Below are 25,365 nucleotides of genomic sequence, written 5' to 3' on the forward strand. Positions count from 1 at the left end.
GTCCGTGAAATCAGTTTCCCAGTGTTCTCCTGGAAATGTTCCCCGGTATCGAATCCCCTCTGAGATAGTGGTGGCTTTGGTATTTACATGCAGACATTGTGGGCATCTTTAACTGACTTCCTTTGCTAATTGAGTCAGCTTAGGAATGAAGTACCTGTTCCGAAGCAACTCAGCCAGTTTTGAGTTAACTAGGTGTGAGGCCTGGTGGATTTGAAGAATCGAGTCTCTTTCTAAGGCAGCGAGTATTAAAATTCGTCTGTCTGGCAATTGAAACCAATTTTCGGGGGCTCTTGTTTTGCTCTCAGTTGTCTAGCTAGCTCCTGATCTGACTTGGAATACACCAATTGGGGCAAACAAGGGGGTTTTATAAAAATTTTTGGAATTTTTATAAAATTCCAAAGACTTATTCCTAGACCTATTACTCATAAAAAAGGTGGTTTGTGCGTAGCCTTAGGAGAGGCTTGCTGTTTCTACGCCAGTCACTCTGGAGTCATACGAGATAACATAAACAAATTTAGGAAAAGACTCCATGAACGGGAGCAACAACGACAACTTGACCAAATCTGATTCCAAAACCTGCCCTCATTGTCCCTCTGGATGACCACTCTATTCTTAGCTCTAATAGGACCAATTGTTCTCTTTTTACTTGCCTTAACCATTGGGCCATACAGTATAAAAACTCCCTTGTTTGCCCCAATTGGTGTATTCCAAGGCAGAACTTTATAAAAAAGGCAGAAATGGCAGCAAATGAGCCATAGGCTGTACAGATGACTTTAGAGCTGCTTCTCGAGCCCTCCTGTCAGCGAGTGCATTTCCTATCGAGATTGGATCTTTTCCCATTTGGTGGCCCCTGAAATTCACCACTGCTGTAGATTTGGGGAGCCAGATAGCAGCTAACAAGTCCAGGATAAAGTCCAGGATAATCTTTGATTCAGTAGAGGTTAGGAGCCCCCTCTCTTGGTAGATTGCCCCATGTACATGAACAGTAGCAAAAGCATAGTAGCTATTGGTGTAGATAATTGCCCTTAGATCTGTAGCCAACTTTAGGGCCTTTGTGAGGGCCATGAGTTCGGCTGTTTGAGCAGAGGTGCCTTGATTTAGGGGTTGAGCCCAAATTACTTGTGTTTGAGTGGTTACAGTTGCCCCTGCCATCCGTTTACCTTCAAAAAGGAAGCTGCTACTTTTGGTGAAATATTCAACATCTGGATTCTCTAATGGAAGATAAGTGAGGTCTTGACGAAGACTGGCAGTGGTAGAGAGCAAGTCCATGCCATCATGGATGGGTACCTGTGGTGGTCATCTGGCAGCAGAGTTGCTGGGTTTAAGACAGTAGTCTCCTTGAATTCAATAAGGTCAGAGAGTTAAGAGGCCTGGTACTGCACAGTCCTTGCGTTTGAGAGCCTTCTGTTGGGTGGAGCCCTGAGGAGGGTTTTAATTGCATGAGGAGCCACAGCTTGGAGTTTCTGTACAAAAGTTAGTTTACTTGCCTCTTTTATTATCAAGGCAGTGGCTGTGATGGCTCAAAGGCCATTAGGCCAGCTTAAAGAGATGAAAGGGTCCAGCCTTTTTGAGAGATAAGCAACTGGGTGGCGCCATGGTCCCAATATCTGAGTTAGTACCCGCTTTGCTATCCCGTGCTGTTCTGCAGTGAACAGCAGAAAGGGTTTGGTCAGGTCTGGTAGGGCTAATGCTGGACTTAGGCAAGGGCCAATTTTAGTTTTTGGAACGCTTGGCTTTCCCTCTCAGTCCAAACAGGTAAATTCAGAAGGGGTTCCCCAGTTGCAGCGTGGAGGGGTTGTGTTCAGCAGACAGAGAGGTATTTGAAAGCAGGGCACTTAGAAAATAGCGCTCTTCTTTGCCACTTGGGCACCTGCCCACGGCTTCCATCCAGCTGTCTTGCTGGGTGTGTGTTCTCACTTCAGGGAAGGTGCGGGACAAAACTTTTGTGCACCGGCAGAGTGCACCCCATTCAGTCTCAAGGAATGAAGTGGTGAGGGTGAGGGCAAGCCAGCACTTGGCCTTAGGGCTCCTGCTGGCAACAAGAAGCCAAACCCAGAAACCACCATGACCACGACTGAAGGACAAAAGAAGATGCTCCCAACTATGGGCAGACACAGCACATCTCAAAGGGAGTCAGGGAAGATGCCAGTCCTTGTGGCCCATACCACCTGCCTTTACAGGATGATCCCAGTCCCTAACCAGCAGGCGGTATGATTTGAGAGACTATAGAGTGTTCACAGTAGAGAGGCCTCCAATAAAGGCCAACTCAAAAGCTGACAGACAACACCCTAGTTAGGCTACGGGAAAGGAATTGGGGTTCCAGGCCTGCCATTCCTCCTTGCAGTAGAGAAGTGAACAGCACTGAGCAAACATTTAGGATTTTTTTTTTTTTTTTTGAGTGGAAACCAAAAATTGAATTCAGGACCTTGCCCTTGCCAGGGAAGAGCTTATGCCACTGAGCTCTGTCCTCTGCCCCTGAGGCTGCATCTGGAGACGACCTCACCCAATGTGGTGGGGAGCAAAACTCCATGAAGGGGAACCTGCAATTCTAAAATAAGAGCAGCCTAAGGAACCAGGAATACCCATGAATCTCCACTCAGACTTCAGCTGAAAAGAGTGTCTGTCATGTCATGGACAACCAAGCCAATGCTGAGTGCTCAGAGCAGAGTAATTCTCTGGTCCCTTCACAGCTTTTAGACCATGGCAGAATTCACAGGCCCAAACCCTGAATGACTAAGTCACGAGACAAATGATGCTCACGAACTGCAACGCCCTTTGTGCAACTTCTTTGCCAATAGAAGTGGGTCACGGGCTGAGCTGTGTCGAGAGCCTGTAAGGCCTGCATAGGCCCTGCCATGCTGTACTCTGGCAGGAGACAGCAACAAACTTGGAAAAGCCAACCTGGTTTCCTGACAGCAGCAATGCTCCTGTGCTCCTGTTCCCCAGCAGCTCGGGAACAGCGCTTCCTCTGACAAGCCTGTGTGACTGTGGCCACAATAGAACTAAGTCGGGATGCTTACGCACAGTGACTTTCTGAGAGGTGTCTACCTAGGCCACTGGGACAGGCTTTATGGCCATGGTTGAGCTCAAGGAGGGCAGCATGTTGCTCCATGTGTGGATGAGAAGGAGAGTGAGAAGAGGAGATCACCTAGATGACTGGAGAAACCCAGGGAAGCATCTTAGGCCTCGAGATTGTGCCGTGAAGGGTGCCTGAATGCTGCTAGGCTCCAGGAATGACACTCACTGAACACTTCCAGGAAGATGCTGTGCATCAATTGTTGACTTAGATAGTGTCTTCCATTGCAGTAACCACCTGCATGTGATGCATGCGGATGTCTCAAGCAGCTCCAGGAACATAAGCCAGACAGCCTCAAGGATAGTCTCTTTCTTTGGCCCATAGTGCATAGCATGCTTGTATCCTTGGCAGTCACTGGAGCCAAGGTCGGTGGCTGCATCCTCATACCATGGAGGCCCCATCAAGTAGACCCTTTGTGCCCAGCTGCCTGGGGTGTCTCACACATGAAGAACCTTATGCATAGCACACCATATAATTTCCATTTATGTAGCCCTCTGGATGGCTTATTCTGCACTAGGAGATGGTGGTTACCAAATCCAATGAGCAGAAGGATCCCTAGGAACAAAAAGCTGCCCTCCAAGGGGAAGTCCACACAGTAAAGAGGAAGGGGCTTCACCAACACAGCGGTGCTGCAAAGCCACCTGTGGTACAACCTTTAATATCCAGTGGCTGAGGTGCTGGGCACCCTGTCAGAATAGTTCCTATTCTGCCAATTAGGACTACCAACGACTGGTTCCTGGGATGGGAAACACCTTTACAGGCGAGGGGCACAGGACAAGACCAAGCACTAACCCACAATACCCAGCCAAGGCAGAATGACATAGCCCTCTACCTAAGGCTCAGCCTTCCCAGGGTAGTTTTCTTCTGAGGGCCGAACCCAGGCTGCAAAATAGCTGCAGGGTCCATGCAAGACAAAAGGAGTCAGAGACAAATGCCAACAGGACCCCAAAAGACATGCAAGAGAAGGGTAGGACTTCTAAACAAGGTTGTGCCTGCTCAGCAAAATCCAGTATCAACCAGGAAACCTATGGTCCCTCTCCCCCCACTGTTAAGGTTACTTGGGGCTGGGTGGGGTGGGGGAGTGGATGAACCCTGGAATTGTCAATCTTTTTCCAATAAGACCTGCGGGTGGTTTCCCCTTTCCCAAATTTGGCCTTTAACTTTGGATAATCCTTTTTCCAATGGCCCAATTCTTTGCAATATATACATTGATTCTTGTCTAGCAGGGTCTTTGTTAGTTGGTCTTTTCCCTTTTTGCCTTGAGTATGTCCTTTTGCTAGTACAGCCAAGATCTTGGTTAATTTTTTTCTCTTGTGGGTCTTCCCTGTTGTCAGAAACCTTTTGGGCTATCTCTATCAACTGACCTATCATAATCCTTTTAAAGCCCTATAATTTTTGCAACTTTCATTTAATATCAGGGGCTGACTGAGAGATGAATGCTATATTTGCTATATTAATAGCTCGTCTATTCTCTGGGGCCTCCGGGTCTATAGGAGTATATATATATGATAGGCCTCTAGAAGGCGCTCAAGGAAAGCCGACAGAGACTCAGAAGCCAATTGTCTTACCTCAGTTACTTTTGATAAGTTGGTTGGCTTTCGGGTGGCACCTCTGAGTGCCACAAGAAGAGTCTGACAGTAGTGTTCAAAAGCCTCCTTACCTCCATCCACGTTGGGGTCCCAGTTAGGGTGGGTCAAAGGGAAAACAGCATCAAGCCTCATTAAATCCGAAGTGGGTTCCCTGATAGTGTTGAGGACAGATCGATGTGCCAAGGTGCGGATTTGCTCGAGTTCCTCAGATGTAAATAGAGTCTGCAACAGCTGTTGGCAGTCATCCCAAGTCGACCGATGGATGAGGGTGCCGAATCCTAACCATTAGGCCATTTGATCAGGGTGCATGGCCAGCTTATGAGGGGGTCTGAAAATGACTTAACGGACCTGTTGAGAGATTTGTAAGTTAAAAGTTCCCTGTGAAGGCCACCTGACACCAAAGGAAGGCCATTTGAGTTCACAGTTCTCTTTTAGGGTAGACAGGATCTCCATATCTTGCAGCTTGATCCCTAAAATCCTTAAAATGATTAAGAACAAGTTGCAAGGGTGACAAAGGGGAAGAAGCTGTTTGGCCCATAATATGACATGCGAGACAAGAGGTGCAGAGAAGCAAACAAAGACAAAATGGAGGAGGCCTGCCACATAGACAAGATGGCAGAAGCCTGCCACACAGCCAAAGACAAGATGGCAGAAGCCTGCCCCAGAGACAAAGACAAGATGGTAGAAGCCTGCCACACAGACAAAGACAAGATGGCAGAAGCCTGCCACACAGACAAACACAACATGGCAGAAGCCTGCCACACAGACAAAGAACTATCCAAAAAGCTATAACAACTGGAGCAAGTTCTCGACTCTGCAACCAGGAGCTGGTTAAAGTCACCAGGTGGCCACTCTCCTGCTTGCTAATGGTGGAACTGTCCCAGGAATTTAAAATAACCAATTTGCTAGCTTCAGTCTACCTAGGAAGAGCATGTTTTTTCCATTGAGTAACCCAAATAGCATCACAAAAAAAATCATATAATTAACTTGACTTAATCAGCTGATATAAAAAAAAAACCTCTAAAAACCTTACATATTAGGTCCAGCTTAAATTGCAAGGATTCTCAGTAACCAATGAATCCGGGACAGAACAAGAAGATGAAGGTATAGGAGAGCTAAGACAAAATTTGTCCTCCCTCAAATGGGAGCAAGCCTGGAAACTTGAGTCCCCAAATGTGGTGTTCCCAGCAGAGGTCAATTCCTCCCTCAAATGGTGGTAAATCTGCCCTAATTTTGGCGACTCTTTGCCCAAATGGGAGCAAGCCTGAAAACTTGACTCCCCAAGTCATAGAAAGGAGAGGATCACAGGGCAAAATGAAAGCATTAAGTCCTTGCTTGTAGAAGGAAGCCTCATTCAAAGAGATCCTGATGTCATCCGAAGAGTAGGAGACCGGGGAGGTGGGGAGGGCCTAAATCCTGTAAAAGGTGGGATCCTGGACAAGCCCCGAATGATATGGGCAGAAAAATGATGGACTCCAAAAAATTTAAAAAAGCACTTTATTAGCTGAGCTCAGCAGTGACAGTGTCTGTCGGCAGTCAGGAAAGTGTGAGCCCAAGCCAGGGGCTGCAGGAAGTTATAAAGTAGCAAGCCGCAAGGGGAGGGATCAGGGTCTTAGGATCAGTTTGTCACCATAAAAGGAACCAGGGAGGCGGAACAAGCAGTTACACGAGCCAGGGAGGCAGGAAGGGGGTTTCATGGTGGGTATGTTACAAGGGTGCAACTTAACTGGCAGTTACACACGTTTTACAGGAAGAGAACTAGTTACAGTATAAGAACAGCATATTTTGGGTATTTGAGCTTATAACAGGTTAGGTGGGGCCATGTCTAGGGGTTTAAATGTGGGATGTAGGGTTACTGTAAAAACTGGATAATCACAAAACTAATTAGCTCAAACTGAAGGCTGCACCCTTCAGTGCAGTGGGACAGTGTAGCCTTGTCTGCGAAACTCCCATCACTGCCGCTGCTTTGTCCTACCCTTCATACCTCGGCCCCGATATCTTCTTGCCCTGTCCCTTCTTGGCACTACTTGATGCCCCGAGGCCCTCCTACTGGCCTCTCCTCATGGTACATGCTTCCTTTCTGCAGTTTCAGGGACTCGTGTGCCTCCCTGTCCTGACTGCCTGCACTTCCTGCTCACTGCTGTGTTAGAGATTTCCACGAGGGCACATGTCTGTCTGTCTGGTAGCTGCTTCCAGTTCCTGGTGAGAGGCTGATGCAGTACCAGAGCCACGGAGTCAGCCCACAGGCTGGCCTGGCCACGCCCACACTCCATTAGACACACACATTTTTGCTTCGTAGGGCCTCACTGGCTGCACACTTGTCCCTGCTGCACACCAGCGTCTGAAGCCAGGAGCTTTGTCCTTCCTCTGCCCACGTGCTGAGGGCTGCTGGCTGTGCTCCAATCAGAGCTACAGATCATCTGGGCCAGCTTTGTCCGTATGTTTGTCATGGTCACTTTGGGGCCCACAGATTGGCTTGGAGAGGGCCTCATGGGGCTGCAAAGCCACAGAGGCAGTGGCTCTGATGGCACAGTGTCCCTCTGCCTACCCAGTACAACAAAAGCAGGTCCCACGGCAGAATCTGGGGTGAACACAGGGAGAAGGATTGGGACACTCAGCCTCGTACCCTGAATTCCTGCAGCTCAGCAGAAGAGACCTGTACTTGATGACACCAAACTGCCTCCCTACAGGTCAGTCATGTGTTCTGAGCGCTTGCGAACAATCATTAATGTTCACTGGTCTGGATACTGGGAAGGAACCAAAATCATCAGGACACAGGGCATGCCTAGAGCCTGAGCTACTCAGGATGTTAAGGCAGAGGATGGCAAGTTCCAGCCCAGCCTGGGCAATTTAGTGAGCCCTGTCTCAAAAGAAAATAAAAAGGACTGGGGATGATGTAGTTCAGTGGTAGAGTGCCTGCCTACTATGCCTGAGACCCTGGTTTCAATCCCTAGTGTTGCCAAAAACAGAACCAAAATTGTATTTGAGTTCAGTAAAACTCCTCATGTAGTCTACATCCCAGAACTGTGGCATCAGCCCTTTTCTCATGACGTGATGTCCTATTGCAAGTTTGATGAACTGACACTCGTGTCCGAATCCCCCTCTAGGGCTGCTTCCTCGTGGGACTGTCATGAGCACCCTTCTGGGGAAAGTGCTGTGTATAAGATTTAGTCTCAGTGATCATGTGATTGCAGTCGGTTCTGGAAACACAGTATTCATGCTGGATGTCAAGGTAAGATTAGCAAACTCATGAAGCTCTATCGAGTGCAGAGTTGGTGGACTCTCTCAGGCAAGATCCTGTGTTTTTTCTATTCTCCTTTTATAACTAGAGGTTTTTTGATGCATTTTAAGAAAGGTGTTAGGGAAAAACATGAAAACGTGTCTTTGTTTTGCAGTTTGTATAAAAACATCATAACTGTAGGAAACCTGACTGTCAGGGATGACCTTAACAAACACGTTTAGTTTTTTTCCTTGCATTCTTTCATGTAGGGATCTCCACAGTCATCCGAAGGTAGTGTTTCCTCATCTCTTAGCTTCCACCAAGAACCCCACTTTCCACTCACTTTTTAATTGAAATGAGTTAAGTAAATGTAAACATATTGTAGGTTGTTGATTTTATATCCAGTGTCTGTCTGCAACTGCTTGATCCATGACAGAGTAAGTTAGAGGTCACAGACCAGGGGGTGGGACCTTGGGGAGCGTAAAGGAGGACTTTGTTTCCTGAAATTGTGTGTGCTTGAATCCCAGCGTGGCAGTTACCCATGGGCTGGATCCTGTCTTAGTCACACAAGACTATGGGTCAATTGTGATCCTCAGGAGCCCTGGCCTCTCATAGCCCCAGTTCTTCACCCTGGGCAGGGACTGTGAACTGGTGACATCAGCTTCTGTGTGCTGCCCATGCTGTGAGAGGTTTCAGGGCTTTTGGAGATAGTAACTCTAGAGTAGCTGTTACTAGTTTCTTGTGCTTTCATGACTCCTTAGTATAGAACAGATGCTGAAGATGAAAGGTAGTATAGACTGATGGGTGAATGGATGGAGGAGAAAGAGACAGCAACAGATTGAGGCAGCAACAGAGAGATAGAGAGACAGAGGCAATGACACAGACAGAGATACAGAGACAGACCCAGGCAGAGACGGAGATTGAGGCAGATGCAGGAACAGAGATAGGAGAAAGAGACAGAATGAGGAAGACACACAGAGACAGAGAGGCAGCAACAGAGACATTGGAGAATATAAGCCTTAGTGCCCATGTCCATCCACTCCTTGGGTGTCATTGGGGAAGTGCAGCAGCAGAAAGCCTCTCTACAGGATGTAAGATGTAGAACCTAGGGAGACAAAATCATGAGGATACAGCTTTCCATTGTGGGGAGCTTTGGATGGTTTGTATCTTCTGCAGTTGCTGACAGTTTGGAGTGACTGTGTATCTCTCAGGTTCAGGCATTTTGGAAATTTAACATATAGGTTTATAGAGGGATCCAGTAGTTCCAAATGTAGAAGTAGCTTGAATGTAGTTATTTCAACAGAACTATTGCACTTTAGCAGGGGAAATGCTGTGTGTGTGTGTGATTTCTTTATGGGAATAATTCCAGAAAATGCTATCAGTAATCTTCATAACTTCTTCTAGAGTCATTCTGTGCTAGTAGAGCTGGCAGGCCATCAGGGCTTAGTGACTGCTGTGGAATTTTGTCCTTGGCAAGCACATGTGCTTATCTCGTTGTCTGAAGACAGAAGCTTTAAGGTAAGTGTGGGCATGTGGATACAGCTGTTTGTTGACTGGTCACTGCCACGCACATGGTTTTACTTTTGCCATGCTAATGTACTTTATCCTAAGCTTTCACACAAAAATAGGAGTCTTGACATTCTGGTGGGCATGAGCTGGGCTATCACTGATGACAGCGCAGCTCTGGCCTTCCAGCATTCTCACATGGGCTTCCTGGGCTATGAGGATTCTTCTCAGGCCCAGTATTCTGGGAACTGCACTATTAGTTTATAGCCACAGTATTTCCTAATGACCAATAGCGGAAGAGCCATTATCCCCTAGCAGAGGAGCCAATCAGAGGTAAACCATGCTTTAGAAGGAAATTAAGTACAAGTTTACTTCCATCAACTCCAGGGTATCATTATGACTTACTGAGAAAGGAAGGGCATTGATATGTAATATCTGGGGAGAAAAGCTGAAGGTGATGATGTGCAGCAGAAAAGAAGTAGTGAACGTACATCCCTCAGTTTGTTTGAAATACCTGGCTGGGGCGAGCTGTTTCCAGAATGAAAGGGCATTGTTTCCCCATGCTGGGAGTGGCACATAGGCTTGAATGCCAGTTGTACCACTGATCAACAGTATTGAGCACACAACCTCCTGTCTCAACTGTCCATTAATAAAACCTTGGTTTGGGAACATAATTCATCTTAGAAACATGCATGTAATCCAAAGCACTTGTCTATCAAAGCAATTTCCCTGTAAGAAATAATACACATGCAGATGATTCGTTCCACAATCCCAAAACAGTCCTATGAAAATGACTGGAATATTATGAAATAGCACAAAATAATAAATAAAATGCAAAATCTAAAGGAAAATAAATTAACCCGTACTTACTAGGGCGAAGGCACAAAATCAACAACAGCAAAAAGGGAAGATTACAAGAGAAGACTCTTTCTGTACCTTTTATTGCACGTAGGCTACCTACCCTAGTGGGGATATAGCACTCACACCCATAATCTCAGTCACAAACCCTAGAAGCCTGCCCCTGTGACTGCATGAGGCTTTGGGGGTCATCCAGACACAAACCATAGCACATTCCTTCACTTGCTTCTTCTGCACTGTTGAGTACACATGCAATCATTTCTAATTTTGTTATAGGTTTTTGTTTTTAATCCTTTCAGGCCCCAAATTTGTTATCTCCTGATAATAAATTTATTATAGCTTGAGGTTTTTTTCTCTTTTATGCTTCTTCTGTTTCTTATTGCATTCCTATTGTCTTTATTGCATAATTTTATTTTCTGTTTTTATAATTGTTCACATAGATTAAAATATAATTTGGTAGACTGGTTCAAGATACAGCAATAATGCAAGCTTTCTCTAAAATAATATTTCTTTGCTTAAAGGTCTGGGACCATTTTATGGGATCATTAATATTCAGTTCATCCATTTTAACAGGTAAGTTTAAAACTTTTCTACCTTGTACCTACAGGATTTCTGTAACCAAATCTTGAGCATTCATATGCTGATCTACAGATGCAGCCTGGCCATGATCCTCTCCACATATTGAATAGGTTGAGTTCCTGAAGTTCCGTATTACTGTATTGTTAGTTGGACAGACTAGCAGATTTTATTTGAATAGATTTTTACACGTGTGCAACGTACTTTGATGTTTTCAATAGTCGCATGGTTGACCACTTGTCTTCCCTTCCCTCCCACCTTGTTTCCTTTCCCTGTAAGACTCCTCTTTCTACTTTTATAATCATTCTGTTGATACCATTAATTATTGGGCTCATGGTTTTGCAAATGTTGAGGAATGAAGTTGTGAAGCAAAGGAGGATGTTAGGAAAGTTGAGATTTTTAGGAAGGGTCCTGAATGGGGAGGCTGAATTGCCACTTGGTTTACAGTCACTTATAGGTAAACAGGGCATAAGATTGCTTAATTATCCAATGGTCACCTATTTCAGGTGGCCCTGTGAAATTAAAGAAGTGACCAGTTGGAACTTTGATTCACTCTCTAAGTTTCTTTACGTAAACTGGGATCTTGGAAAGAACCTGTTGTTTTGCATTGTAATTTCCTCAGACCTCAGGAACTTGGAGTGTCCATATTTTCTTTTAGAATGGAGGGGCCACACTTCATGTTGCCCTAGGAATGGCTATTCCTGGCCTGAAGTCCTAGTTTGCTATTTGTGTTTAAAATTTTCATTGGTATGGCTGACTACCCAGTTTTTTCTTAGTTGTTCTTCTATCTAGCTGCCACACTTATAAGCTAACTCTGTAAACTGTCTTCTACACTGTTTTTTGTTTTCTGCTTTTGTTTGTTTGGATTCCACATATGAGAAAAAGCAGGCAGCATTTGTCTTTCTGACATGGCTTATTTCACTTAACATGAGGATCTCCACTTCAATCCATTTTTCTGTACTGATAGGAAATCACATTGGAGTATTAGTCAGTCATTGAAAGGAACAGAAGAACAGTGTTCTTGGAGTTTTAAACTTAAAAGTATGTTTGCAGTCTAAGCTTCTGTGTTGGCTCTCAGATAAAGTGCCTGGTCACAGGAGCCCTCCGCTCTCCTGACCACATGAGACTCAACCTCTGAATACCATAGTTCCATGTCTCGTGTGTTCCACCCTAAGGGCCAGTGGCAGTGTGGAGAGGCACCATACTTGACCCAGTGGTTAAGCTGGAGACATCCACACAGCTCCTGAATTCTGTGGAAGCTGTGTGCTCTCCTCAAACTATCTTTGTGGAGGTAAATGAATCTAACATGTGACCAGAGATGTGAATCCCATCTGCTAAGCATTGGGAGAGATTGCTGTGGTGTTGGCCTCCTTCCCACAGAAAGACCTGGTTGGGAAGTCTCATGGGGAGCACATCTCACTAGCTGGTCCTGTTTGTTCCTCCTCGATCTGCTGGCTGCTATCCAGGAGCTTGACTTGCTGCTCCTCTGTGTACAGTGGGTTTCCACGGAAGGGAATAGAAGGTAGCGTGAGGTAGGAATTTCCCAGAACGAGAGGCTGAAAAGTGCTGTTGAAAGAACACGCAGATAATTTGGTACTTTAGTAGGGTTGCTGTTATATTTCCCTTAAGAGCCTACATTCTCCCTGAGGTCAGTTTACTCATGTGTAGACTATGGTTTTCTGATAGCTTGAGTACATTACCATTCTGTGATAAAGCACTGTTATTGAAAGTATGTTGAAATTATCATCCTGGTATTTATTTGGAATCATTTGTTTCTCAAGAACAGAGTTATAAATTTGGTCTTTGTTGTCATTTATAGCTTAATTGGACATACAGTGTTTTAAATTCTTTTGTTTTATTAAATGGTATAATATTTTAAAAATTTTTATTAGTATATGTTTGCAATTCATGAAGTTTACAGTCATCTTGGGGAATGGTTACAGGTACATACTGCAGCTTATTTCTTTTTCCGGACATAATAATGTTTTTAAATACACATTTACCCAGTTCTCCTAATTCTTTTTTTTTTTTTTTTTTAGATTCTTAACAAGCTAGTGTAAGCTTAACACATTGGTATTCTAGGCAACAGTTTTATCAGAGCATGCTAATATTACATGATGAGATTTACTTTGAGAAATTGAAACATGCAATTAACATGTTTATCAGTTTCTATCCTTTTACCTCCTTTTATTTACCTTCCCCTTTCCTGCTTATCTCCTTCTCTGTCTGCAGAAGTGTGCGTCTGGCTTTCTGTCCTCTACCCTATATGTATATGTGTGTGTATGTATTTTGAAAGTTTCTCAGTAAGTGAAATCATGCAAAATTAATTATCTGAGTCTGGCTAATTTTACTGAACCTGAGGATTTCTAGTTCTGTCCATTTTCCTGCAAATGACATACTTTCACTTTTTTTTGTGGCTAATATTCATATATACATGATATGCATATATACATGATATGTTTATATCACATTTTTAAATTCTCCATCTGTTGATGGTCATCTTAGTTGTTTCCATAGCTTAAGTGTTGTGGATTATGCTGCTGTGAACATAGTTATATATGTATCACTATAGTTCTTTTGGGTGTATGTCTGGGAGTGGTATATCAGGTCAAATAGTATTTCTATATTTAATGTTTTGAGGAATCCCCTCCTGATTTCCATGGTGGTTGTGGTAGTTTACATTCCTATCAATAATACAGGAAGGTTCCTTTTCCCCAAACCTTTGTTAAAAACATATATATATATATATATATATATATATATATATATATATATTGTATCTTTGATGATGCTCTGTGTGAGAGGTGATGGAGTCAATGTAGTTTCAATTTGCATTTCTCTGTTGGATGGAGCTGGTGAACATTTTTTTAAATGCACCTTTTGTCCCTGATGAAGAGGACATGGTTTCAGAATGATTCCAGCCTGACTCAGGGAAGTACTGTCAGGAGAGCTGATGGTTGCAGCCTGCTGAGGCCCCTGACCATCCCTGTGCTCTTTCTGCAGCGCATCCCCTGTTGAGTTTGCTCTTCCACGAGGAAAGTAAGCAGTTTGTTACTGGGTGTGCTGATGGGCAGGTGAGAGCTGCAAAACTGTGTCACAGTTTGAAAACTTTGCTGTAAGTGACCCTGTGCACTGAAGCCTCTATTTCAGTATCGCTTTGAATGTTTTCGTGATTTGAAGAAAGCAGTCACCTCAGTGGCTGTGATGGTAGGGCTCTTTGTCACAGTGTCATGGTGGGGGCCAGGAGTCAGGTAGCCTAGCACCTGCGCTCCTGATTCTGATAATCTGGCTGTTCTGCAGGCTCCAGGCCTGACTGCAATATAGCAAAAATTCAGAAACACTCACATGAGCATAGAATCAACTTTAAATATTTTGAAAACTGAAGATATTTAACCTGCTTAAAAAAGTTTTTTATCTGAACATGTTAGGTTTTCTTCAGAAAGCATGAATATACATTTGGAAACTATTTTTTTTTTTTTTTTACACAAAGTCATTTTGCTATTACCCTGTTCCTTAATGCCCAGTGACCTGGTCAGAAGTCTTCCTTGCTGGAGTCACTGGCCTATGGTAGAGGAGTCTGGGCATGTGCCTTGGGAACCTAGAAGGTGGTCATCTTGAGGAGACCTTTAGAACCAAGGTTTCTGCATCTGTAATTTGGACTGATCATGCATCCTGACAGGTTCTCTGGGGTTCTGCATCTCCTGAGAAAGGGCAGCCAGTGAGACAGGAGAACAGCCAAGCTACACTTCTGAAGCACAGCCATGGACACATTTCTTGTGATTTGACTACCTGAACCATGTTCTCTCTCTCTCTTTTTTTTTTTATCAGTACCTGGGATCGAACTCACTACCGCCTGCTTGCAAAGCAGGTGCTTATGCCGCTGAGCTAGATCCCCAGCCCCCCCCCCCCCTTTTTGAACCATGTTCTCTTCAGGTTTTTACTCTTTATTTCTAAATACCACCATTAAGAGATACGCACTTTTCTGTATGTGTTTCTTTCACAGCTTTGGGTTTTCAGTTTGATTGAAGGACATCATTACCGCTGTGTAGCCCACGTGGACCTGAGCAAGAAAAGTGAGACTTTTGTCACCAGGAGGGCAAAGTCTGGAGTTCACAGCCTGCCTGGTGTGTTGCTTGGGCATATGTGGGGCCTCCTGGGTGGACACAGTACTCATAGCAACTTGTGAGACCTCCATAAAACAGAGTGAGAAGAAGGAGGAACAATTTCTGGTTTAGGGGAAGCACAGACAACCTCAGACAATCACCTAGGCCCTGGCAGGTCATGTAGCGGGAATGGAGGTTGGGTTAGTGCAGATTGATGCCATTGTGGGTGCTTCAGTGCACAGAGGGGCACAGGCCCTGGGTGGTTGACGGGGCAGTGGAGGTCTAGTCGGGACAGACCTGCAGGTCTCAGGGGCTGAGCTATGAGCAGACTGGAGCTCTGCACAGGTGGATACAAGTGCACCCTGCTGCCACCTCCAGGTGCTTACCATTTTCTCATACAGCACAGAGGCCACCTCCACCACCTACCTCCTGTCACCCCCAGGTCCCCATCTGAGCCCTGCACATTACAGGTTGTACCATCACCAGCCATCCTGGCATCTCCTCCAGGTCCCCACCTTCCTGTACCTCACATATGTGACCTCTTCCATCAACCTTTACTTCAGTTTGTGTTTTGTAGATGGCTTTAAACTGTTTTTTTCTGTATTATAGCAGAAATTACCTTAATGCACTATATGTGTTCATTATTTGTCTTATAAATGATGGTTTATAAATAACTTTTTAAAAAATATATTACATATTGTTATCTTAGAAGTAGTTGTTCAAGTTATAAGATCGAAGCATAAAAAATGGAAAATCAAACAATGACAGCACAAACTATTCTTTTTGATGAACTAACAGAGAATTAGTAGCATGGTTATCTATGTTGCACACTTAAACATACATATAGTTATACATGTTTACCTGCAAGTTGTTCTTTCCTTTTGAGCACTTTCTTTCCCTTTCATTATTACAATATCTATTGTACATTTTAAAAATTTTATTTAAAGACAAAACAGAAAATGGGTAGAAATAGTACAGACTTTCAAAGGAAAAAAATAAACTAATAAATCACTAGTTGATGTCTACATATTGTCCTCTTACAAATAATTGTTCAAGATACAAAAGTGGAACATATAAATGGGAATTCAAAAAGCGACACTGTAAATAGTTCTGTTCAACTATCTAATAAAAACTTAGTAATATGGTTATCAATCCTATACACTTAAACATACATACATTTATCCATATCTTCATTTATGTTGAAATTAAACCAAAGCGGACTAAAACCACTCTGAACAAAGAATAATAATATTGCTGGATTTCACATCATGATACTCTGGAGTCAGCACTGGGTGCTTTATAGTGCCTTTTTTTCCTTCAGAGTATTTGTTCATTTCATCATGTGTCATAAGATCAGTTCTCGTAAACTGTTTATAGGTTTTACCTCAAGCGTGAGTCTTAACATGTATTTCTTTCCTTTCTATATTAGAGGGAGAAACAGAACAAAGCAGGACAGAACAAAACATATTCCTATAGACACGTAAAACTAAAAAGACACATAAAACTGCTATCTAAGGAGTTCTATCATGGTTATTGTGTTGTCTCTTATCATCAATAGAATTGGCTATATCATCAGATAAAGTATAATTGAATATATCAGTACATAACAGTATTAATAGAAATACAACTTTGTAGATAGTGTAGAACTACTACAGGTGGTAATCAAATGACAATGGGTATCGTAGTGAATCATTGTCATTTTCAGTATAGTTGTCTATACTCTCTGACTTGATACTATCAACCTTAACAGTTTTGAATAAAATCTGTCAATAACAAACAGCAATCTAACAAATCAGATTTAACTAAGATCAGTCATGATATAACAGTATAAGTTATGCAAGGATCCAGATTAAGTTAATAGGAAATTAAAGATGATTACTGTGCTATATCCTGATATTTTGGGGATAGCTGTCAGATCTAGTGCTTCTATACAAACTGGATGGAATAAGTTCTATCTAAGCAGAGTGGTGTGAGTAATACGGGTTTTAATTCCTGATACACTATTAGCAATATCTTCTGCTTTCTTTTTAAGACTATTCCTCCCATTTCCCTCTGCCAGGGTGTACTATGCATTTTTGGGTCTCCCCAACACCCTCAGTTTTATATTGGGGGGGCAACTTGCTATTTACTTAAGCATTTCTGAACTTTCTCACTCCTGGGCTTGATCTCTAGTTGTATTTCTTTACCTACTAAAGCCTGTCTTTCCAACCTATCCATAAATAGTGATCCAGTTGCCCCTATTACTCTCTGGTTCCCTATCACATAGAGTTCTGTTTTCTCATATTTGACTTTGGTCCATATACCCTTCTTCAGGCTAATTATATTTCCTATTAAGAGCATCTTGGTGGATCCTACCTCTTGATCCATTCTGCCTACAATTCTCTCTTTTTTCCCTTAATTTAGTGTATCTAGGCCATCTATATTAGAAATTATATCCAACCTTCTCTGCTTCATTTCTGTTGTGCTCTTTTTCCATCATTAGTTGTCTGTCATCTTCATTTCACTTTTTGCTCCATTCACTGGGGCCTGTCTTCCACTGTTTCTGACATCCTGGTACTTTTCTCTCTCTTCAGAATGCCCTGCAGTATTCTCAATAGACTTGGATTGGTGGTTGTGAGTTCCCCCAGTTCCTCTTTATCTTGGAAGCATCTTGTTTCTCCATTAACTTCTAGGGACAATTTTTCAGGGTACATCAATCTGGGCTGGAGGTTGTTTTCTTTCAGGGCTTGGAATACTTCGCTCCACGCTCTTCTCAATTTGATGATTTGTGCCGAGAAGTCTGCTGTAATTCTGATGGGCTTTCCCTTGTAAGTAATCTGTTTCTTGTCTCTGACAGCTTTTAATATTCTGTTCTTATATTAGATTTTTGGGATCTTGATTATTATATGCCTGGGTGTAGTTCTGTTTTAGTTGTAGGTGGCTGGAGTTCTGTATGCCTCATACATCTGAATATCTTTTTCTTTTCCTATGTTTGGGAAGTTCTCCTTGATTATTTCTCTGAATAGCCTTTGTGGTTCATTTGTGTGTATCCCTGCTTCTTCCTTTACATTCTTTATTCTTAAGTTATACCTCCTCTTGTCGTCTTCTAGCCTTTGTATTGTTACTGCTTATTTCCTTGTTATTTTTAAGAAATTTTTCCTTTCATGATCCCACATTGCAAACCTGTCCTCTAGTTCAGATAATCTATCCTTAGTTTCTTTCAAGCAGTTTTACCAGCTTTCAATGACGTTTTTAATTTCCTGGTAATCTCTTAGAACCTGCTTCATGTATTCTATGTTTTTTCTATTTTCTCCATCAAACTGTTGTCCCCTTTTTTTTGTTCCTCCATTCTTCTGTCTGTGTCTTTTTGAGAGGTACTTAGCATTTCTTTTATTAATCTATATTTTTAAAAAAAATTTTTTTTTGTCTTTTTCTTTTTATCAGTACCAGGGATTGATCACGACCACACACTTGCAAGGCAGGCACTTATGCCATTGAGCTAAATCCTCAGCCCCAATCTATTTGTATCTTGCTTTACTTGGTTAAATATTTCACTTTTGAACTCGTCTATGAGGTCCCGAGGATATCACTTTATGTCCACTGGTGCTGTGTCTGATACTGCATGTTTGCCATCCTCAATCTCCTTTGCATTTACCTTTCCTGGATCAGTGTTCTCAGGGTTGGCAGCTAGGGACCCTTTCCTGTTGCTTCCTCTTTTCATATTTTTTATTCCTTTCATACAGGTTTCTTTCTCTGTTGGTTACAGTTCATCTGAAGTGCACTCTGTTGTACATTTTGGATCTTATTACTCTTTCAGTTTATTATTATTATTTATTTTTTATACTAGAGAGATAATATGATATACAAATGTGAGTCTGATTTATTTCACTTATGAAGATAGTCTCAAGTTGCCTCCATTTACCTATAAAAGTCTCAAGATCATCTTTTTTATAGCTGAGTAATATTCTGTTTTATAGAAATACCACATCTTTGAGGTAAACTCCAGACCTATTTTAGAAAATGTGGAGTTAGCCTCCAATTGACCATCACCTTGTCCCCACTCTGTTGAAGTTTTATCCCCTCTGTACGTCTGGATCTGGAGGATGATTTTTATTTTTAAACTTTTTTTTATACTTAATACTAGGTGTTTTTCTGGATCATGGTTTTATTATTCCAACAACACAAACCATTGCAGCACCGAGTCCACTGTTAGTCTTTAATCTTGATCATGGGACTAACTGTGCCTCTCAGTTGATGAGTGTACCTGCTCAGCAGGAGCCGGTGAGCTGGACCTGGCAGCAAAGCCTGAAGCGGCCAGACCTGTCCTGAGCCTCTCCCACTGCCGCCTTCCCCAGGGGCTGAGTTCTGGAAGCAGTGGGTATGTAGGCACTGGGAAAAACAAGGGTGGAAAACTCTTTACAATGCTGGGAGCCTCTGTTTGCGCTTGTAAGGGTGATTAAAATAAAATGCAATTAGTTTTGTCTCCAACTGATTTAGAGTGGGTGAATTTGGTCAGTTTTACTTGAGTCTCTTTAACAAAGGGATTGGCATCATTTTAAGTTTGTTTACCAAATGTAGGCAGATTCTTACTTCTGAAATGGGACTGTTTATTGGAATGGGGCATGGTAAGCATACTTCGTTCTAAACTCCTTTTACTTCCCCATCTTGCGGAGTGCAACCCTGGTGGCCTACAGACTGAAATATTACTCGGAGACCACACTTAGTCTAACCCCCGAGTGGGCAGAGAGCTGTCTTAACTGAGAGTGACCAGCGTCAGGGCAACTCCCAGATGTAATGTTCAATCTGAGAACTTTGGCTTTTATTTAGAATGTCAGTGTAAGAAAAAAAACAGAAGCAGAGCAGTTTGCACATGGAACTGTCTCAAGACTAGGCAGTGTGCAGCCGAAGAGGAAGGACAGTGACCAGGTGCACGCACCTTGCCATCTAACGTGGTGTCCTGTGGCCTTACTTCTCACTGAGCCTGCGTGCTTTTGCCCTGTGGTTTAGCCATTTACTCTTTGGCCACAACAGCTAAACCCATTTTTGTCATTTATTACATATTTAGAATGAACCTCAAATCCATTTTACTTATCTGTCTGTGTGCTGGATGGAAATACTGTAAGTGGGTGGCACAGTGAGGAAGCACTGTCTCAACTGTGATTAAAGAACAGCTGTGCTTGTGCTCACCTCTCCTTCCAAAGCGAGCTTGGATAGCTTGGAGATTATGAATTCAGCAAAAAAAGTGGTTGTTTCTCTAGATAAGGGAGAGGGTTTATTTTGTAGTGTTTTTGTCATTAACATATACTGTACAAATTGAGGCATGTCAGTGTGACATTTCAATAACGTACATGGATTCTCTGAAAAGTAAAGAGCTTGGAGCAGATTGTTCTGGATGGCCTTGGTTCTGGAGCCACACTCCCTGCTGGCCCAAGCGTAGGGATGATTCAGGGACAGGGAGATACGGGGCTGGTCCCTGGGCTGAAGTGCAAGCCTCCTCTGGTTTTGTTTCTGTGCAGCAGAGCCCTGGCAAGGCAAAGCTAAGGTCCTAGCATCTGATTTCTGTTCACAGTGCCTACTCTGGCAGCATAGGATGGGGCTGGGTGCTGATCAGGATCAGGAGTGAGCAGGCTGCTGGTGGCTCCACTGATAGGGCCAGCAGCCAGGAAGTGTCCTAGGGGTGGGTTGGAGGGAAGGGCCGAGAGCAGGAAGCAGATGGGAGAGTGGTTTTGCATCTAAGCCTGGCATTATCTGAAGTAGGCTTATTGAATGTTTATTGATAATAGCAGTCCAGTGTTTACATTGTAATTAACTGCCAATCAGTTAATTGGGCCAATCATTTTCCTCTCTGACTTGTTTTTCCTTTCTAAACACAGCTATAAGCACCACTGGGTGCAGTGCCTGTGATAAAATCAATCCAACAGTAGGCCCCATATCTGACTGACAGTCCCCCAGATGGCGTAGCCCCCAAACTCCTCAGTAATCTGAAGAGAAAAAAATCCATGTAGGTCAGAGTTGAGTTACGGTTAGGTTATGGCCACTTAGAGTCACCTGTTTCTAGTAGACACTAAGTGGGTTCCTAAGAAACACAGAATAGACTTGAAAGCGTAATCGTAAGTGACAAGAACCTGCAACTGCAGTGCAAAAGGAAACCCCTCTCCAGTGGCCCCCAGTTGGGAGCATTCTACGCATTGTCAGGGAGGTGAGGCTGCAGAAATGCAGCGCGGCATGGAGGTCTGGGTGTAATGAGTTCCTTCTCTTTCCAAATTAGCCTGTCTGCTGAGAACACCAGGTGCCTGTGGATTGGAAGCACAACAGAGTTATTCATATTTAACTTGGCGAACTTTGAAGTGGAAGCTGTTTTACATTTCAAGGGTAACACCATACATTTAATTATCTTTGATATGAAAGTCCTATAAATTGTCTGTTGTCTTGCAATAATATGTATGTAGTGTGTAAAGACTTCAGGGAGAAAGCGTCAGGATTTGAATTTGACAATAAGCCTATTGCAGTCTCTAGTTCTGTGTCTGTCCCTACAAGAGGGTTAGTATGGCTACCACAGGACCTGCCCCACCCCGCAGGCTGAACCCTTCACCTCTTCTGCACAGGGCCCAGGTAGTGATCTTAAATTCTATCCTGATTCCGTCACTGCCTCCTTGAACATCCGAGGTGTCTGTGGCATTCAGAGTGCAGTGATAAATTGTGTGTGTGGCTCAGACCCACATGTTGCATCTTCTGAGGTCCCCCAGAGCTTTTGGCCCGGGCTCTGATGATCTGGCCTCTTTCCATCCCCTCAGTTCTGTGGAGATTGTGGACTACCACATGTTGTGCCTCTTCCAGCCTGGGCCCTCTCCTCTACCTGAGGCTCCCTTCGATGTCACTGGCTTCACCCAGTGATGTAGGTTCTCCTAGCAAATTCCATTGTCTCCCCAGCCTTCTCACAGCCTCACTGTCACCCCATGTTCATGGCCTCACGCCTGATTCCTGGCTGTTGTACCTGGCTCTCCTGCCTTGTCTGGCTCTTGTGCTGGCTCGGTGCCTCAGGGATGGTAGGCTTTCAGTAGGAGGTAGAATGAGTCAACCAGCCAGTGACTAGTTCCTTCTACTTATTTCTTAAACATTGTTTATCATTTTTGAAAATTAAGATTTTAGGAGCCTCAGTGTTCAAGTTGCTGGATCATGTGCAGTGAGTAGCGAAACTGTGGACCATAAGGTCAGTCATAAACATTTATTTCATTTAGGTTCTGTCAAATGTCTTTATATATACATATATATATATATATATATATATATTTTTTTTTTTTTTTTTTTGCGGGGGGGGGGGCGTGTATTGGAGCTTGAACCTATGCTTAGAACATGCTTTTGTCATTTAACTATGTCCTCAGCCTTTTTTATTTTACAACAGTGTCTTGCTAAGTTTCTCAGCCTGGCCTAAAACTTTTTGATCCTTCTGCTTTGGCCTTCTGTGCAGGTGGGATTACAGACATGTGCCACCATGCCTTCCTCATCTGTATTTTTGATGTATACTTTCTGGAACATAATATCATAGTTAACTGGCTTATACATGAGATTTTCTTTGTGAACATTTTTATGAATTATATAAGATTCTGCAACTACTCGTACCCATCATATAGCATAACTGTTTGTACAAATGAAGTAGGTTTGCTAATAAGCTGTGTTTTTGATCAGATATGAATGCAAATCCAGTTTCTTTTCCATGCAGTGATACGACTAATTATGTTACTGCTGTATCTGTCATAGGTATATTGCTTACTCACATCCATGTTTGAGAATAAGATTGCTGTGTTGGAAATCAGCCCAGCAGCGCTGTTGAGGTCTCAACAGTGTCTTGGCCCTGGGAAGGCTCTCTCTGTGCTAGCGAGGTACAGTCTGTACAATCACAATGTGCCCTGGGAGTGGTGGCCTGTTAATAGCATTCTATATTTCTTTCATGTCAACAAACAAGGCGAAAGCAGTAAACCTGACTGTACTAATCCTGCATGAAACAAATTATTGTTCATACCACTGCTTCTGACTTTTTAAGAAGAAATGGTTCAGTTTATTTTAATACAAAGTGCTACTATATTTTACAATAGAGTATAAATTTTAAAACGGCACTTTATTTTTCTTGAAGGGTAAGGTTAGTCTTAATAGTTTTTATTTCCAAATATTATACAACTAAATCTACATGAATTAATGATTATGACTATTCTTAAAATATGTGTTTCCTTGAAACAATTGTTTCTTATTGTTGTTTGTTCTCCTGGTGTGGTTTTGTTTTTATTTTAGCTCTTGTGTCTTACCAACTTCTCCACTGTATTTTGGAACTGTTAAGGAGAAACGTACTAAACCTGCTACACAGAAACAGTCTGGTTAGTATAACACACTCTGAAATATAAAAAATATAAAATTAATTCTTGTTATAGTCACTGGGCCTGTGGATTCATACCTGTCAAAAACAAATTCAGTGTCTCTTTCCTGCCTTTGCACCCCTTTTGTTGCTTGTCGTCTGTGGTGAGGCTATGCTTGTGTTTCTTTCCTGCCCTGTGCCCACTTTGTGGAGTTGGCTACTGTGCCCCAGCACTGAGGGCTGTTTCTCTAGGGGCCAGTGTAGTGATGTCTGCAGTCACACACATGACAGTCTTCCTTCCTGCAGACTTTGGGTTCTATGCTGATTGTACAGTTTAGTGGGTTTTATTTTGGAAGATTCATAAATGTACATTACATGTTTGGATCATCCCCACCCTCCCCCATGAACCTCTTTGCCCCCGGTTCCCCCAGTTTCACATTTTTTGTGAAAAAAGTGAAATATATTTTCTCACACCACCCCTATACCCATCCTTACCACCCCTACTTTCCCTCTGTTGCCCTTTCTCTGTCCAATAAGTGTCCTCCTACATCTGGCCACAGTTACAGTCTGTCAAGATTGACAGTGGTTCCTTGGTTTCTTGTTTTAGTCAGCCCATAATAAATTACTTTTGACTGTCACAAGAATAGTTTTCTATTGGCTTGTTCTAGACAGTAGCCTGACCATTCATATGTTGTTTTTTCAAAGAAACAATTGAAAAATTAACTTTCTACCATTTGTATTAGTCACTTCTCTGTTGATGGGACAAAATATCTGCCACATGTGTTTTAAATGGGGGTTTATTTTGGCTCACGGTTTTCAGAGGATTCTCCCCATGGTTAGTTGGCTCTCAGGCAGCAGTGGTGTGGTAAAAGAGTGTGGTTGAGTGGAAAGCTGCTCTCAGCCAGGATGCAGTGAAGAAAAGGAGGGACCAGGTGCAGAGATGTACCCCGCACCCTCTATGAGCATCCCTTCAGTGACACACTCCAGCCTGGCCCCGCCTCCTAATGTCACACCGAGCCCTGAACGCAGCAAAGGATCGGTCCACTGAGCAGCATAGTGATCTCATCTTTATGCAAAGCTCAGGACACACAAGACTTTGGGGGACATTGTCATTGATAGTTATTTGTTTCTCCCTTCTCTAATCACTGTACACCCTTAATCAGTCTTGTTAAGTCTCTTGCTTAACCTGATTAAGATCATGGTCTTCACCCACTTTCGTATTACTCTTACAGATACACACCCTTGTGGACCTATAGGGGTCCTTTATATTTGTAATCCCATGAAAAGTTACTGAAATTCTAATAAATTTATTCTAGTCTACCACTTCCAGTATAATCCATGGCGAGAATAAAGACACTCAAGCATATTTGTATGTGTGGGCAGATGAGGCAGTCGTAAGTTTAGTTGGAACAATGGCTAACCAGAACAAAGGCTGCAACCTAGAGCCCAACACAGGTTTTATTAATTTGTGAAGAGGGGAGTGGCTTGGGGATCAGTGACTCTGAGAAAGGCAGGAACTGTGTCAGTGCTGGGAGCTGGGCTAGGTAGGAGGCCTGAGAACAGCTCTGCAGCATGCAGAAAGATAGGTGTGCAGAAAGCATAATCTCTGTGTCAGATTGGGGCAGTATCCAGTGTTCTGGGGTGGGTGCCTTGGTTTGGATGTATACTTGTCATGCCTTGAGGTGTCATAGTTTCTTTCTCAAGGCTCAATCCTAGCCAATAGCATGTGTCACCAGCTCACACATACTACTTGAGAGCTGTAGGCAGGGCGTCACTGACCTGTGCCATTGCTTTAAAGGCTGAACATCAACACCTCTGCTAGACCCATTTGAATTACTTGAAGCCAGTTGAGGGGATAAAGAAACATCTATTTTAGCCAACTCTGTACCTATCAGTATCTGAAAGTAGGACTAAATGCTGTTGTTTCAAGGAGAGCTGTCCCGGTGGTCCTCCACACATCCCCTCAACTTTCATCAAGGTATTTCCTCTGCTAGACAGCCCACGACCTGGCGCCTGCTGGCCCTGTCCTGTGTCGCTGGCTTAGGTTGTGTCAAGTGTCTTCCCTACCCCTCACGGTATTTTAATCCTGATCCCTTGACCATTCATTCCCC

At 43.2% G+C, this 25,365-nt stretch overlaps 1 protein-coding gene across 1 annotated transcript in view; it reads left to right on the plus strand.

Moving 5' to 3' along the window:
* Wdr27 (WD repeat domain 27) overlaps nucleotides 1-25,365 on the plus strand; it is a 241,592-nt gene that overhangs the window by 14,394 nt on the left and 201,833 nt on the right. Inside the window, exons 4-13 of the mRNA XM_063253857.1 lie at nucleotides 7,773-7,897; nucleotides 9,290-9,403; nucleotides 10,771-10,822; nucleotides 13,829-13,899; nucleotides 14,829-14,949; nucleotides 19,180-19,285; nucleotides 21,176-21,279; nucleotides 22,050-22,117; nucleotides 22,666-22,787; nucleotides 23,194-23,276. Coding sequence (XP_063109927.1) covers nucleotides 7,773-7,897; nucleotides 9,290-9,403; nucleotides 10,771-10,822; nucleotides 13,829-13,899; nucleotides 14,829-14,949; nucleotides 19,180-19,285; nucleotides 21,176-21,279; nucleotides 22,050-22,117; nucleotides 22,666-22,787; nucleotides 23,194-23,276 — 966 coding nt within the window. The remainder of the gene's footprint in view (nucleotides 1-7,772; nucleotides 7,898-9,289; nucleotides 9,404-10,770; nucleotides 10,823-13,828; nucleotides 13,900-14,828; nucleotides 14,950-19,179; nucleotides 19,286-21,175; nucleotides 21,280-22,049; nucleotides 22,118-22,665; nucleotides 22,788-23,193; nucleotides 23,277-25,365) is intronic.

The sequence above is a fragment of the Cavia porcellus genome, unplaced genomic scaffold (genome assembly GCF_034190915.1).
Source record: "Cavia porcellus strain 051 isolate PalLab524CR breed Dunkin Hartley unplaced genomic scaffold, mCavPor4.1 scaffold_7, whole genome shotgun sequence".
NCBI lineage: Eukaryota > Metazoa > Chordata > Mammalia > Rodentia > Caviidae > Cavia > Cavia porcellus.